This window comes from Hippocampus comes, unplaced genomic scaffold (assembly GCF_001891065.2).
Source record: "Hippocampus comes isolate QL1 unplaced genomic scaffold, H_comes_QL1_v1.1 scaffold76, whole genome shotgun sequence".
NCBI classification, from domain to species: domain Eukaryota; kingdom Metazoa; phylum Chordata; class Actinopteri; order Syngnathiformes; family Syngnathidae; genus Hippocampus; species Hippocampus comes.
In genome coordinates this window covers 1,115,445-1,132,134 of record NW_017805277.1, presented here as the reverse complement: position 1 = coordinate 1,132,134, position 16,690 = coordinate 1,115,445, and the positions used below count along the sequence as shown (strand labels likewise).

Sequence of the window (16,690 nt, the reverse complement as noted above, 5' to 3'; positions counted from 1 at the left end):
CCTGCTGGACCCTGAGAATGAAAACATATGAGGTGTATGATTTTCACCTACATGCAACATCAGTCAGTATGTTTGAAAGTGGTTACGTTGAGAAGAAAAAGTTTTTGTGTGTCAGCATTGTGATGCTTTTCTCATGCATATGTAACATTGGTTGTTTCTCCATCCCAAATGTAAGAAGAATGGACTTTAAACATTCAGACCGGATTAAAACCCTTTGAAACTTGAAATTCTTGATTGGTTTTACACTGCAGGTCTTACGGCCGACGCCGATAACACATACGTAAACAAACATGACCAGTAAGCATTATAGTCACTTTGGTTTGATCTGGATTCAGTCGTTCAAAAGCCAAGTTATCTCCATATTACTTCACTTGGCTTGTTTGTCCATCTTTTTCCAACGTAAGGACATGTGTACTTTCTCTGTTTTTTATTTTGCGCAATCATGCTGTTTGAATCTGGGCCAAATGAGGGAATTAAAAAAATGTCACAAGTCACTGCCGCATACTATGTGAATTATGTCACTTAATGACAACACAGCTAAGAAAATTGCCCTTTGAGATACAACCAAAGTCATGACTGTTAAGGCCAGTGGATACGATGTCAAAGCATACACACGTAACCAGCAAGAAAAACCACAATCTGGTCATTTATAAAGTCTCAATCTCTGACCCTTTGTGCCCGAGCAAGAACCGTTTCTATAATTGCTTTCACACATATAACCAGTGGCTTGGTCTGAGTAAAGGCAAGCCTTGCGAGCATGAAATGAGGGAGATGGGTGGGATGGGGAGCAGTTGCTGATGGATGAGCCTTGACGCGTATTGACAGGGTAAATTGTTAGCAAGCCTCGTTAGGCGTGACACATTCGGGCTGGTAAATGCGAGTCTCCTAAATAAGTTAGGAGAGGCGAGGAATGGGGCAGGGGCGGTGAGAAGGACTGCAAAAACATTTGTAATGGTTAAATTAGGTGTCAGAGAAACTATTAATAGTAGATGATTGCATACCTTTATCACACAAGTCTGGCTCAACCAGAGATGTGACGAACTTATTCTTTATTGCTGCAAGCCTCATCTTAAACAGTGTCATACAAATACCAAAGGTTGGTATCCAAAAACATGGAGAAGAATTGCCGCCAACTTGATTCGGCTGCGATGATTTTGTCATGATTTTCAAAATGTGAGTCTCTTTGCGCGCCTCCAAAAAATGGCGGCGGATCAAAAGTGTTCTGGTCGTAAAACATGAGAGCCAAATTCAAATTGACAGGCCAAGCACTTCACTGTGGCAATGTGACACACACGGGAGGAATCCTGCAGCTAATTTCTTTGTGAAGCTATTACTCGACGTGGTAGGAATGAAAGAGTATTGGGGATCAAGGCTCAATTTGATAACGAGCACGTAAACAACTCTAGGCTTAGTCAATTACAGAAAGGAATTTGATTAATCGGAATATGCCACCCTTTCTGTAATGAGCAGCCCTGCTCTCATTATTGTACTGAGAAGGTCTGGTAATATGAACACGATGTCTTGTTATTGGTATTCTTTAACAGTCATTTTGTTGTTTGGACAAAAACACTTTGGGGACTGACAGTAATTCCCAAACATAGAACTGTGGGCTGAAAACAAATTAAAATCATTGACTCCAATGATTTTTACATACTCACTCCAGCTATAAAGAAATAAAAACTTGCTTACATGGTGTCATAACAACAACATTTAATCAATTATTAAAGCTACAATTTACAGAAATGTAGTTATTATATAAGCTTTAGATCAGGGGTGTCAAACTCATTTTTGTCGCGGGCCAGATTTTAATGACAGTTTCCCTTGGAGGGCCGTTATGACTGAAACCATATGAAGAAGTCAAGAATCACGTTTTTTCACCTATTGTTAAAGTTACTGTTATGAGGAGTTTGGTAACAAGAAGATAATTCCACTATCACTCTTATTTATTACAAATGAGAGTTTGAAATGTTGGTAGAGATTTTAGCAAGCATCATGAAAGTTGACATCTTTGATTTGGTTTTGCGGGCCACATAAAATGATGTGGCCGGCCAGATCTGGCCCCCGGGCCTTGAGTTTGACACCTGTGCTTTAGCTCAAGGGTGGCCAGGTCCGGTCTTTGAGATCCCCTATCCATGCTGTTTTAGATCTTTCCCTCTTCCAACATACCTGATTCAAAAGATCAAGATCACAGTTAGGTTTCTCAGAGCTTGCTGATGGGCTGATCATTTGAAGCAGGTGTGTTAGAGGAGGGAGGCATCTAAAATTGGCTGGATACGGCCTCTCGAGGACCCGGATACGGGCAGCCCTGCTTTAGCTCATCAGACACTAGACTTGCTTGAGAACAACAACTTCCATCACTGCATTATTGAATCACCTACTTTAGTCATCTATTAGTGGTCAGCCTTTACTACGCCACAAAAGGGTTTCACATAAAGACATTTTGATGGACGGGCATAGAAACAAATAAAAACAAATGTTTAGCCATACAAGTCAGCATTATGCCATTGCGCTGAATGTAGTTATTGTAATTTGTGGATGCCCTTACGCTGGCTTCTCTTCATTGAGCTAGTCCTATTTTGGGATTCATTTTTTTCTCTTCAAAAAAGCTCCAAAGGTTTACCTTTGCTTGGGCTCCCAGTGGAGAAGCAGTTTTGATCACTTCATCACCTCATTTGCGAGACTGTTGAGGCATATTACGTGGGATGATTTTTGACTATAAAAAAAAAATATCGGACTACCAATATTGTCTTACATTTTTGATATTGTCTTATATCGTCTTTGGGATATTTGGCCGACTCCATTTTTGAAAAGTGTTTATATACTTATTTTTGCCGGCTCACTGACTTTTTTCCATAACATGGGTGAATTCACCTGACTTCCAAAATGAAACTTTTAAATTCTGATCATCTTTTAGAATATATTTTGCTCAGTCTCTCGAGCGTGCGGCCCGGTACCACATGACCAGCTGCCCATTACCAGTCTGTGGCCAAGTAGCAGGCTGGTAGTTGGTGAATCAGCCAAGACACAGGCCTTATTATTCGCATAAATGTTTTGGTTACGATATAGAGTTGCATGTGTTATTGTCAAGACTTGCACACAGTCAAATGACACGGAAATATTTTGTATAAGACATGATGGCACAAATTCAGTTGGAGCATTAATTAATTGGCTTGGCTTCTCTAGTTTCTTATATTTTGCTATATCTCTTGTGATAGATCCCTGAGTGGTTCTACTAAAGTGTCAATTAAGAGTTTTGTCTTGTTGCCCATTTCTTACTGCAAATTACTGATTGCTTGTGTAGAATAGAAACAATTTCAACATGTCCTGATAAATTGATCTTAATTAGAACCCCAGCAGAACCTATTCATGTTGTAATTTACTGAAGCTGCAAAGATGTCTTCTTAATTTACCATGTGTGCCTTTGTGATAGAAGGTACATTCATTCAAATCAAATGCTTTGTGCTTTGTGAATTCATTCAACGTTGCGAGTTTGGAATAATGCAGGACGAAACAATTGTTTGAAAATAAAACAGTTTTCCATGTGATAGGTGACATTTATTTAACAGGCACCAGGGCATTAATTAATTTGTCATTGTTTCACAAATTTAACAATTATCTCATACGGAAAAGCAGCTAACAAACAAACATCCATCCTTTCCATACATTTTCTCAACCATCAATCCTCGTTCGTGTCATGGGAGTGCTGCAGCCCAACTAAAGTGACTTTGTGTGAGAGGTGGGGTGTACCATTCCGACTCAAATTCACATCTACGGACAATTTAGAGCAGGGGTGTCAAACTCATTTCACATGGTGGGCCACATACGGCCTTGGTAGATGTCAAGTGGGCCGGACCATTAAAATGATACAATACTTTGCTATAAATAACCAAAACAATATGTCTTTCCTTTGTTTTGGTATAAAGAAGCACAAGAACATTAGGAAAATGTTGAAATTTAATGAACATATCTTTTACAAAACATTTCATGAAGCACCTTACATTTCCTTCGACAAATGTGCAATTTACTTTTATCATTCACATATATGCATTGCAACTGATCCCACTGATTGTACAAACTTTAACAAGTAATTGGTATTGAAAAATATAGTAATGCACTTTAAGAGTAAACAAGATTCATAAAGAAAGCAAGTTTTAAAGCATTTACACATGCATATAAAATCTAAATGTAATCCCTGCCTACACCTTACAAACTAAGGAGAGTGCTATTAAATGTGTAAATGTGAGAGTGCTATTGATAGCGTCTGCTGTCATGGGTCTGTCTCAGTGACAGACTGAGGCTGCTGTTGTCTTCTTCTCTGATCAAAACAGTGTCCCCTTGCGGATACTCAATGAATTGCACCTGATTAAAAATATTAATTCTGTGTCTTTAATGCATTTTTTTCACTTTTACATTATCCTGCGGGCCTGATTGAACCTACTTGCGGGCCGGTTCCGGCCCGCGGGCCGTATGTTTGACACCCTTGATTTAGAGCCTTCAGTGGGGCCAAGAAACATGCTTTTGGAATGTGGGAGGAAGCACGTAAGCCTGGAGCCCGGTATTGAGCCCTCATTCTCGCCACTCGCCCACCGTGCTGCCCAGGTAACAAACAACCTGTATAGTGTATTTGGGAATTTTCCCATTGTGAGACAAATAAATGTTTGCTTATCTTAAACTGATAAGTTGAAGAGAATCCCAAATGCCATGAGAGAACTTATAATTGTTGCTCTCGCACAAATAGGCGTTTTTGCTGTTTTTCTGACATTTGAACATCCTAACATTTATCAAATGCTGCAATTCTTACATTATCGGAATTTGATTTAAAAAATATATATATTTTGCATGTTTATGTGCTGATTCTAGTCCCAAATAAGGGCATACTTTGATTTGGCTAGTAGCCGTGTGTCTGCTGAAGCACAGTTAAACCTTCCTTCCTCTTTCACGACTGCATAAGTGCCTTGTCTCAAATGTCTTTAGGTATGTTATTACTTGTGATATGACACAGCATTGGCCATGTACAAACAAGTACACTGTGCCAAAGAGCACCTCTTCCAGCTCAAGCCAAGCACTAAGTGAAATCGAACTGTGCACATGGATGAAGTGTTCTTTCTTTTAGTATTTTCATAGATGGGCGCAGGTAGACAAGTGCTTTTGCACCATTGTGGGAGTGAACACAGCCAACTTGATTATTGGCAAATCGAAGTGACTCCTCTCAGTCCCATCCATCCATTTTCAACAAACAAAAATGTTTATTTCTCCCGTCGTTACACTTGCCGTCTTTTGCATAACCTCGCTTGCATGCTTATTTTCACGGCATTGTGAGACCATCGAAGCATTTCAGGTGCACAAGGACACAAGGGACTGAGTTTGACACATAGTTATCTTTTGTTGCAAGCTGTGGGCTTTTGCTGTTTGTACATGATGGGATGAAGGCGAGGAGGAGGTAATGACGGGTGCTGTCTGTGTGACTGTGCTGCAGCACAAGGTCAGAACGCTATGGGGAGCTGTGTGTACACTTGCCTGCTAATTACACACACCGCTGTGTCTCGTTACTCCTGTAGCGGTGGGGCTGCAAGACAATCTGGCAACTCCCCAGCCCGGGACAACTAAAGCCACACAAGCAGGAGTGCACCAATGCAGCCTAATTATGTTTACTGATACGTATTACTAACTGAACCAGCTCGGGGTCTGTGCCCCGTCTAGCGAGCAGTGGGATGATTACAAGTCTCTCCAACTGTATATGTTATAATCATCAACAAACCAAGTTTGTCTGTTGGGAAATAGTCAAAATTAAAGTAGAAGTTGTTTGAAATATTCCTAGTACATATACCAGCAGAGAAATATTGTTCCAGCAAAAGGACAGAGCGAGAGTAGGATCAAGCTATCTAAGCAACGTAGATATCTTGAGTGTTGACACATAAAGACAGCCATGTTGCAGCAGGAAATGCCTTATGTGCCTTTCCATTTTCTCACGATACACCATCACACATGGTCTCCTGCTGTGAAACTAATCACAGTGAGTACTGGGAATTACTGCTAGTGAGCATGCCTATTACTCTTCATGAATGACAATAGTTTACCACAGGGATCGAAACATAAAGTACTCTTCTGTAAGAAAACACAGTCAAAGAATCAATTGCGTTGAGGCTTCCGTCTTCCCTCCAACATCGTGTACTGTATACACAAATGGAAGTGGTTGCTGGATTTTCCACTGCACTCTCTCTCTCTCTCTCTCTCTCTCTCTCTCTCTTTCCCACCCATAGGATGTGTATCTGTTGAACAAGATCTTGGATCACATGGTCATACATAAGATTCTCACTTCTCAGATGTCTCGTTGAGCCTTAAATAAAACCTAGGCTTTAAAAAGGAACATGAGCTCATTACAGCAACAGACAGGTCAGGTAGATTGTAGATGTTCATGGTGTTAAATAGGTTCACTCAAATCATTTAGTCTGGTTGAATGTAAAATGTTTGGGGGGAAAAAAAAATATATATATATATATATACATTTTTTTCACATACATACATATATATATATATATACATTTTCCATTCCGCTTTATCCAGCTGTCTTCGGGCAGTAGGCTGGGGACACCCTGAACTGGTTGCCAGCCAATCGCAGGGCACACATAGACAAACAACCATTCGCTCACAATCACACCTAGGGACAATTTGGAGTGCCCAATCAACATGCCATGCATGTTTTTGGAAAATGGGAGGAAACCGGCTGACCGGAGAAGAAAACCCACACAGGCACGGGGCGAACATGCCAAGTCCACATAGGAGGCCGGAGCCGGAATCGAACCCTGCACCTCTGCACTGTGAGGTCGACGTGCTAACCCGGCGACCACCGGGTCGCCAGAGTGAAGACACATTGTGCTATAAAAAGGTCACATTCTCACGTATTTAATTTTGCGGGAGAATTACTGCCATTGAATGTTTTTGAACGGGTGGAGTTTCTGTCCTGTTATGTGGTCTCCTCAATAAATTTGTAGCTACATAATCTTGAACAAAGTCAGCAATGTGGGGCCGTTGGTGATGAGGGTGGCATGTTGATGTTTAAACTCACGATTGTAACAAGCTAATGAAGCTTTTGTTGTTTGCCATTTGTCCCGCAACCTGCGTTTTACATACATTACTGCATGCAACCATAAATTGTCTGCTTTTATTTACTCCGATTGAAGATTGCTGTCCAGCTGCAATTCAACGTCAACACATCACAAAGATAGTGAGAGCATAGAGAATCATTTGGCAATGGCCCGAAGGATATGTGTGCTATTCATACAACAAAAATCTGCAAATTCTTGTTTCCATGGCAGTTCCTCAAGGTAGACAAACTTTACCTTGCCAAAACACATCTTAATTACAATTTAGGGCATTTCTTCAATATCCCCACTGAAGAAAATCTCTATTACAAATGTTTCCCCTCTGAATAGGGAGATGTTTTGATGACTGTGAGTGTGCCAGCCAATCCACAATAAAGTGACCATCTGCACAGCCTCCACCTATATCGTACCTCAGTGGGTAAACTAACAGTTTATCATTAAACATGTTCATGGGTACTAAAATGTAAGTTGCTCTCACCTGATCTAGGCTAAAACAACTTCTGTAAAGTTCTAAAGGACCGAATTCATAAACTCACAGCAATCCTTTTACCTGCATATGCTGCTGAGCATACTGTGGCAACCATATGGCTTACAGTGGACACATTAGCCGAATCACCGCAGTTCAATTTGCGAGCCTGCAATAAAGTTTAACCTGAAGTGACATCGAAGAGGCATACAGTAATTTGAGAAATTAGTTTAGCCCATTAGTATGCCAAGCCCATGGCAGCACACATATCAATTAGTTGGACTGCAAAAGGACACCGAGGGCGAGAGCAGACTCAGATCTACTTCAACTATGTTAGGCACAAGAAAACAGACACACAGTAAATTATGCTTTGCTCCTCATGCCCCGGCGCACCCCACAGAAAATGAAAAGCCGATAAGAATTGATTCTCTGATGATGCTCGATCTGGCTGATATGCTATGCATGGAATATACAGTATATATATATACTGTATATATATGTCGGCTGGAGGCGGCCCTTTACCTTCTCGCCATTGACCCCCTTCTGTCCTTCTGATCCATCTTCTCCCTATAGTCACAAAAGTGAAAGTAAAAAAAAAAAAAAAACCTTGAAAAGTTTGCATTTCAGTCCTCGTACTGTCAGTCAATCATATTATACAACTTCGTATGAATTATGATTGGAGGAAACCTGACGAAATATAAAATTGCTAATCAGCTACACTGTAGAATAGCTTGAAGCAAATACAAATCGACAACAAGTCCCAATTTTGAGTCATGGTTCTGGGATTAAATTCATTGTATTGTGAGTAATTGAAAGATTAGAGTAAAATTGTGTCCCAAGACATAAATTCTGTGCAGTGGTAGAAAACAAAGCAATGCCCAGACAAATGCATTTCACCCAGCAATTCTCTAAAATTGAGTGCCATGCAACACACTCTCATCACAGCCATATTGGTACATAACTACAAGCTCAAGAGACCAAATATTCTGTGTGATGCTCTTCAGTTTTCATTTCTGAGCTGTGGGTGAAATGTCATGAAACTCCCTGGCAATGGTATTAATGTAACCTATAGAGTTTTATAACCTCATGGCCAAGTTGTGGGCCAATAAAAAGTCTGACTGTTTCATCCAAGGACAAAACTGCATTTACTGTTATGATAAAAGTAGCTGCAGCAAACTTTTCCAATGTGGCTATCACTGAAGCCTGAAAAAATGCAGCATCACTCAGTCCTTATGGCAGGAACTAAAAGTATTACTATAAATAGATAAAATGACATTACTTTGAAACATTACACATTATGATAGACACTGATTGGATCATGACAAATAAAATCCTCTGAATGGCTCTGAAGGAGCGTCGTGCTGACACGATCGAAAAATCTCCATATGATTTAGGCCCAGGATGAGGACAGCTTCTGACTCCAAGGGCCATATTTTCACCGACAGGCATACATGAGCTTTTGTCCGGGGCAAGTCTAGTATACCGTTTTTTGCAATTTGGCAGACCGTGCGACACCTCGCTGAGCGTTTTCTATGACACGCACAGACGCACCTGACAATTCGTTGACAGAAAATAGACTGGACTTCAGACCGGATGTAATTAGCTCTAAATTTTGGCACAGGTGGTTTAACGGGATTTTGGTGGATTTGATCAAGGTGTCACACACAGTCTCACGATCAGGTGTTGAAGGCGGTCTTCAAGTGCCCAGTTCATAGCGGCCAAATTTACATCATCTGCAAGTGAAGATATTCATGCGTTTCCTTCTTGACGTACTTAGTAAAGTAAAAGGTTAAAAATTACAGAACCTACCTTCTGACCCTGGCTTCCTGGACAGCAGGCCTCCCCTGGGTCTCCCTGTAACAGAAACACAAAGAACAGTTAACGAATGGTTTGCAATTCTCAAGTTATTCTTATAGTGCTTGTTTGATAATTTCTGACTTCTCGGCCGCTCAGCATCTCGAAGCCTGCAGACTACTTCCCAAAAACCACATTACGAAGATAAATGTGTGAGTATTATCTGTCGTATCTTTGGGTAAGAAGTTACAAGACTGGACAGTAAAGAAAAGGAAACATGTTATGAGAGAGATGGTAGGGGTAGATAAACAACTACCGCAATATAAAAAAGTGGCAAAGAAAAAAAAAATCAGCGAGACATTAAAAATCAAACTGAGTGACTGAGTTCTATTTGGTGTGATTTTGGTGTGATTTATTGAAATGAGAAAAAAATAATTTGGCTAATTCTTTTGTATGTGTCTCAAAATGTGCAATTTTAATGAAGTGTAAGTATCACACTTGTGAACTGCATTGCCAGGTACTGTCATTCAAAGAACGGTGATGTTAGCTTGCTTCCTTTTTACAGACATAAATAGGTTTTTTTGTCCCCCCGACCACCGCCCACCCACCCACCCACTACCAACTGCTACCTTGGCAATAAAATTGGTAGGCTTTTGATTGGGGCACTGTCTTTTAGCATGAAGGCCAATCCATTCTGTCAGGAAAATACAGTGAATTTAATTTGACATCAGTGGTCGTAGTGGTGGTACAGTGGTTAGCGCGTCGACCTCAGAGTGCCTAGTTACCGGGTTTAATTCCAGCTCCCTCTGTGGAGTTTGCATGTTGCATGCGTGGTTTTTCTCCGGGTACTCCGGTTTCCTCCCACATTGCAAAAACATGCATGGCAGGCTGATTGAACACTCTAAATTGTCCCGAGGTGTGAGTGTGAGCGCGGATGGTTGTTCATCTCGGTGTGCCCTGTGATTGGCTGGCAACCGGTTCAGGGTGTCCCCCACGGCTGGGATAGGCTCCAGCACCCCCCGCGACCCTTGTGAGGATGAATCGGATCAGAAAATGGATGGATGGATAGTGGTCGTGGTGCTGAAAAGCTGTACACAAAGGTAATTGTTGAAGAGGAAGTTTTAATTTCACTATTATGTTTTTCCCCCCCGTCCTTTTGTGTGCACATACAGAAGCTCTAAACCTAGTAATACCAGGGTTTATATGCGAGGCCATGCAAAATGGATTTCCTTTCAAGTAAGCTCCATTCTTATAACCACTACTTATCTGTTTAATTTCCTGGGGGATTTTGGATTAATCATTGCTGTCTAATCCTTTTGCAGTGTATTAGAATCCTCCATCCAACCCTCACTGTAATGCACGATAGTACTCGCTGTTAGAGTAAAACAGTCAAAGTAAGCCAAGAACTGCACTTCTCATTATGCATCTTTTAAATGTTCCGAATTGCCCAGATATCTTTGAGTAATCATTACAAGTCATGCTAAATTGCTAATAGGTACACTGAGCATTTTTTTTTACATTTCTACGCAGAAAGGGATTCTGTAAAAGTAATTGCAAGCCTCACTACTTCACCTCATTAATGTTTGCTTAATGACATTGTTAGCCTCTTTTTATGAATTATGAATATACACTTGTAAAAGTGTACAACAGAGATTAAAAGACAATGGAACCCCTAAGGATTTTGGGTATCAATTTGAGAGACACAATCCTAAATCAGGCTGCACTGAAAATTGCATGCTGTGAAAAAGAAAAGCACTGCTAGGATCATTTGTGTGTCAGTCTTTCCAACATAACCGTATTCCAAAACCAACTCTTTTCTACTACCTCACTTGAACTAAAAACAAAAAAATCGACTTTGACATATTTATTTTAGGAGTGCTATGGGAGGGTTATGTGGCGCTGAGTGAAGGCCTACTACATCTGAAAGGCACCGCGTGCCACTGAAGGAGTGAAGGGCACAGTATGTTATCAGCCCACAAAGCCTGTTTGCCACCATCATCCTGGAGTGCAGGCCTCAATCATGGTTTTCCTTATCGTCATTGATTTCGTGTTCAAGATGGTAATAGGATTTGTTATGAATTTTGGTGTTCAGCGAGTAAACAAATGGTGCCAGGTATTGATTGGTTGAAAACTAGAAATTGCATTTCAGGTGTTAACAATGGAGGCCAGCACCTCAACTTTTTCAAAACATAGTCCAGAGCGGTAATGAGAAAAAAAATTAAAGGGCCTGTGTTTGTGAGAAGCATGCTGAAACCCATCTTGAGTATAAAATCACACCTACTTCAATGAAATGTTTATCTTTGAAAATAAAGATATAAACCAAAAGGGCTTTTTTTTTTTTCAACCAAAGAATGCGATGATAAATGAGGCCACCTTGGCTGCTGTGCTGCATTTTGGATGGCGTGCAATTTGTTTTGTTGCCCTCTGAGTTTACACTGAGTAAAAATATAAGCACAATGCTTGTTTTTCTTCCATTTTTCATGCGATGAACTGAAAGAGCTTAGACTTTAGAGAAAATAAACTGTTACTCATCTGAACTTTCCACTGGAAATGCCCGATACGTTTCCATGCATAAGGTCCATTTAATAATCTTCACTTTTGCATTGGTATCGCTTTGTACTGTGTTCACCGCGGTACAGGGCAAAGGAAAGTGTTTTGGTTCAAGCTTGCCATATAAGTCACTAGTTTTTTTTGAGCAAGAGGAGTAAGACTACCAGCGGCAGCAACGAAATGGAAACAGGTACATTCGCTGCTAAAGGCACGGCAGGATCTCGGGGAGTTCAGGCTCATCCATGAGCTACAGCTATTTAGAGGCAACTTTACTGTGATCTTTTTGGGCACCATCATCACATTTTTCCTCTGCCAACACTGATAGCTTAAAAGTATCAGAAAAAAATGCATGGGAATCCAATCTCAATGTACTGATACCTCACGTAAAGTGTTGAGGTCTCACATGAAGAGCATCGTGTGTATTTTGTATGCCTTTCAAATTGACTTGAAGCATATTACATTTTCAAAAACAAAAGATTGGTTTTACATGATGATAGGTAAATTGCCCATCTTTTTGTGGCCTTTTTTGGGGGTGGAGGGATGGGGGGAAATTTTGCTCTGTTCTTCAGCAAAAAGACACTTTTTAGTTCAAGTATGATTTGGCTATTAGACTGTCATGGAAATAGGATTGTTGTCTTCAGGACTAATGCCAATCACATGATTTATGGGACAAGTACATAAGACTCCTCAAGATGATGATAATAATGATGACAATGATCAAGATTTTTTGTCCTCCCATCAACTTTTAGTTTTTCTATATTTAAAGACTGTGCATCGCAAATGTTCATAGAAATGTATTCTTCCTGTGATATTTCATGTGTCACAGGGTTACGCATGAATACAATGGATCCCTGATATTCACCAAAGGTAGGGACCATCCCTCAGTATATAATTGACGCCCACTGAAATGTATCGGGGAAAATAAATGAATACATTCAAACCCAAACAATTCTTCAAAAACACTGAATGAGATTCAATATGCATTCTTCACAAAATAAATAAATAGATAAATAAAAATAAAACTAGGGCGCAAATGCGGGGTGGCAAAAAACAAACACCCAAAGTATTAAAAAATATTAACGAAAAAAAACACATCTATATTTTTTAATCTGCGATTATGCGAATTCATGGGTGCCGAACAGCAGGTATGTGGGGGACAACTGTAATACATTTAAACATACTTTTTCTCCCACATCCCCTTTTGGTCCAGGAAGTCCAACTAGACCAGGAAGACCAGCATCCCCCTATGCAAATAAACATAAATTAAAAAAAAATTATATGTTAAAATATAAACATACAGTAGATAACATACCAATCATAGATTATGTTCATTTTTTTGACCATACACATACACAAGTAGATTTAATTCATACAGTCTGAATTGATTTGCATTAAAAGAAATGATTCAAGCCTTTTGTTGACATATTTTTACTTTTGTATCAATTGGAAAGCTGCCATCGGTCTTTGTAATTGTGTGCATAAGCATTTAAATGAATGACCAAATAATAATTTAATTAGATGACTGTACTTTTTTTTACTGACCCCAAAAATAATGGCTTAGTGTGGAACTGGCCATCTGCTACTCTCAAAGAAGACTCAATGTTTCCAGGTTTGAATTAGCATTTCAATTTGCGCTTTGTTTTTGCAGCTGAAATAATAATTTACTATTGTGAAGAATTCATAGCATAGTGCATGATGTGCCATGCAGAAACAATCAAGGAGCACGACATCGGTGTTTACTCTTGGTGTACCACGATTGCTTGTCTTCCTGGAGGGGAAATGGGTTTCCATATAAATGTCCTTTAACTGGACATTAGGTGTTTGTAAAGGATGGTCAAAATCATTGTTGACAGGGTTACAATCGACATTACATGTGCTCAATTAAGGTCCCTTGGTGCTTAAAATTGATTGTACCTTTTCAATTGGACAGTGACATCTGTCATTTGGCTGTGTAGCTCGCTGAGACAGCATCTGTGGAAGCTGGGCTGTAGCTGGAGCTGGGGAGGTGCCATTAATTGTCTTCTTGGCTTCACACTGGATCAATACAAAGAATACACCCATTGAGACACTTTTGTCTTGTTCGCAACATGCTAAATAATTTAAAAAAAACAGCTATACAATATCACAATTAACATACGTCTAGGGAGCGGTGTTGCATTCATGTGGCGACGTAAATAGAAAAGACCATTGACATACAGAACAATAATAAGTCTGTGTGTGACAGCCCAACACAAGTAGCAATATGCCTAGAGAGATAGAATAGTAAAGGTCAAAGGCCACCGAACTATTGGAAATCATTGTAACATTAGTAAGTATTGATTTTAGTCTGGTTTTTTTTTTTATGTTGTGGACTTCAGTACTACATGGATACGGTACTGTGTTTCAGGGTATCAAGTCCCGCTCAGCCATGTTTTCTAAAACAGTGTTTTCAGTGTTTGCATGCAAGATTCCCCCTTATGTGATATGTTCAATGGTGTTAATAATTTTTTGCTTCACACATACTGTATATACAGTAGCTCTTCAAGTCTATACTGGCAATATGGCTTTCTTCAGAATTCTGATTGGCTAAAAAGGCCTTACATGAGGAGGTTATAATGCTTCCCTATCCTTTTGGTATGTGCTTAACATTATGTGAGTGTCTTTCGAGTGGATTGGACAGCAATTGGTCACGGTATGACTTTTTAGACCCTGGAGATAAGATATTTGTATGTAGGCTAGATATAGAATATATTGTGTATGTATAGAATAAATGCATGTTGATACGATTGGAGGAAAAAAAAAAAACTATGTTGCTGACATGAATATTTTACCTTTGACTCCAGTATCTCGCAGCATGTTTCCATATCGACTAGGTAAGGATCACAGTACAGGATTATTTGTTTGAGTTCAACCTGGGGAAAAGAGTACTTTTAGTGGAACGCTGTGAATCATGACATTCAAACTTCAGGGACTGTGTCCAAAGAAATCCTGTAAATTCAGATCACTTAAGGTTTCAGCTTCACCTTGAACTGCATCTTATTCTGAGCCAAGTTTTGACACTTCCATTTTGGTGATGCGCTGACTCATACCTTTACATAACATGTGAACCTAAAGGTCAGATGCTCATGGAACTTTAATCTAGTAAGCCACACTGACTAAAAGACACAAGTGACATACTGTTTTTTTTTAGCACTGTTGACCACATCTTGAAAACATGTTCAGCATATATGAAGCAACATCATGGACATTTCTAGAAAGCAGTGGGAACTTAAAGATGGAGCACGCACATCCACAGGTCGTCCATCCTGTATTCGGGTGGTGATGAGTGTACGCCCACTCGGGTTGATACTGTCCCTTTCGGCAGTCAGCCTCCTTTCTATTAGCTTGCAGTCCATGTGAACAGAGACGATGTTGCTCTGTACAGAAAAGCTCAGCTTGTGCCATTGGCGATCAAAGAGGGTGTGTAGGTCACGGCTCTTAAATGTGTAGCGGAGCAGGTTTTTCAGCAGGCCCTGAGAGGAAAACTCCACCGCCTTCTTGCCACCATCAACCACAACTGACACCTGCGGGGACAAAGGGGAGTTCAGCAACAACAACAAAAATACCCACCTATTCCCTTTTCTTGTATAGTGGAACCTTTAAAGTCAAACACACCTGAGTTTATATAATTCTCAGTGTGACTGATTTTATTTTTTTTTTTTTATGTCTTAAGGTTACAAAAACTTGAGAGTTCAGAACTTTTGAGAGGATCAAAGCTTACCGTGTGTTTTCCTTTGCTTATTTTGACCGATATACAGTATACCTTTTTAAATATATAACTAAAAACAGGTTAAAACGGGGTATATTTCAGGCTTAATCTACCAAAATTAATGGTAATTCAGAACATTTTTTATTGTGTGGAGTGGGGGCGGGGGTGGGGGGCATTCTTGCTATTTGTATTCACTGTAAACACCAACTGCTAACATTAGGCAGTGGCTTTGACAGCAAAGTAGCATTTCTGATGTCACTCTACCAAAGTTAGGGTAGAGTGTTTTAATGATAATCAAGCCGAGAACAGCACGTTGTCAATCAAGTTTTTATATGTTATTAACAGTGGTGAACTTATTTTTACATTTGTATAACAGTTAAATCATTTAATCAATTACACTTAAAATCTTAAAAGGTTAAATGACAGCAACAGTTTGACAGACAGGGGTTAACATATTTCCCTTATTTCCTAAGGGAAAAAGTTGCAGACAATATAAAACACAAACAAAAATGAAGTCAACCAAGTGTTGTGTTTGACTTTGGAAGTTCCACTAAGTATGTAATGTTGATTTTGACGCTCACCTGCGTGTCTCCAGCTTGGTCGAATATCTGCCAAAGATACCATCGGTCTTTTTTTGTAGTTCTTCTCACACGAAAGATGGTGACAAGGGAAAATTCACTCGGCAATCCATTTGGGAATACTTGTCTAAAAAAAATGATTTTCAGACAGTTATGTGAATATGTTACATTTATGACAAGAATATCATGATTCAAATAAGAGGCGTGTCTCGGTAGCGGATTAACACCCAACACAAATGTCTGCAATCAATAAAGCTTCTGCTTCATGAATAAATAACACTGACACATTTGATACCATTTACTTTGAGCCTCCCTAGCCTTCAGCTAATGAAAACATATAGGCATTGATCCAGAGTCACACGAACCAATCTTTTACCTTGTCTGCGCTACTATGTGCTGCAGTTATTGGCTCATAGACGCCTCATGGAATGAAAACGTTTGTTTATGTGTTTGACCTCAGCTGCTCTGGAAA

The 16,690-nt window shown here is 39.8% G+C and overlaps 1 protein-coding gene across 1 annotated transcript in view; it reads right to left on the bottom strand.

The window, feature by feature from the left end:
- LOC109516118 (collagen alpha-1(XIX) chain) overlaps positions 1-16,690 on the bottom strand; it is a 97,971-nt gene that overhangs the window by 72,003 nt on the left and 9,278 nt on the right. The window contains exons 5-11 of the mRNA XM_019870332.1: positions 16,222-16,345; positions 15,180-15,455; positions 14,724-14,804; positions 13,828-13,947; positions 13,095-13,157; positions 9,379-9,423; positions 8,092-8,136 (exon numbers count right to left, since the gene is read on the bottom strand). Of these exons, the coding sequence (XP_019725891.1) occupies positions 8,092-8,136; positions 9,379-9,423; positions 13,095-13,157; positions 13,828-13,947; positions 14,724-14,804; positions 15,180-15,455; positions 16,222-16,345 (754 nt within the window). The remainder of the gene's footprint in view (positions 1-8,091; positions 8,137-9,378; positions 9,424-13,094; positions 13,158-13,827; positions 13,948-14,723; positions 14,805-15,179; positions 15,456-16,221; positions 16,346-16,690) is intronic.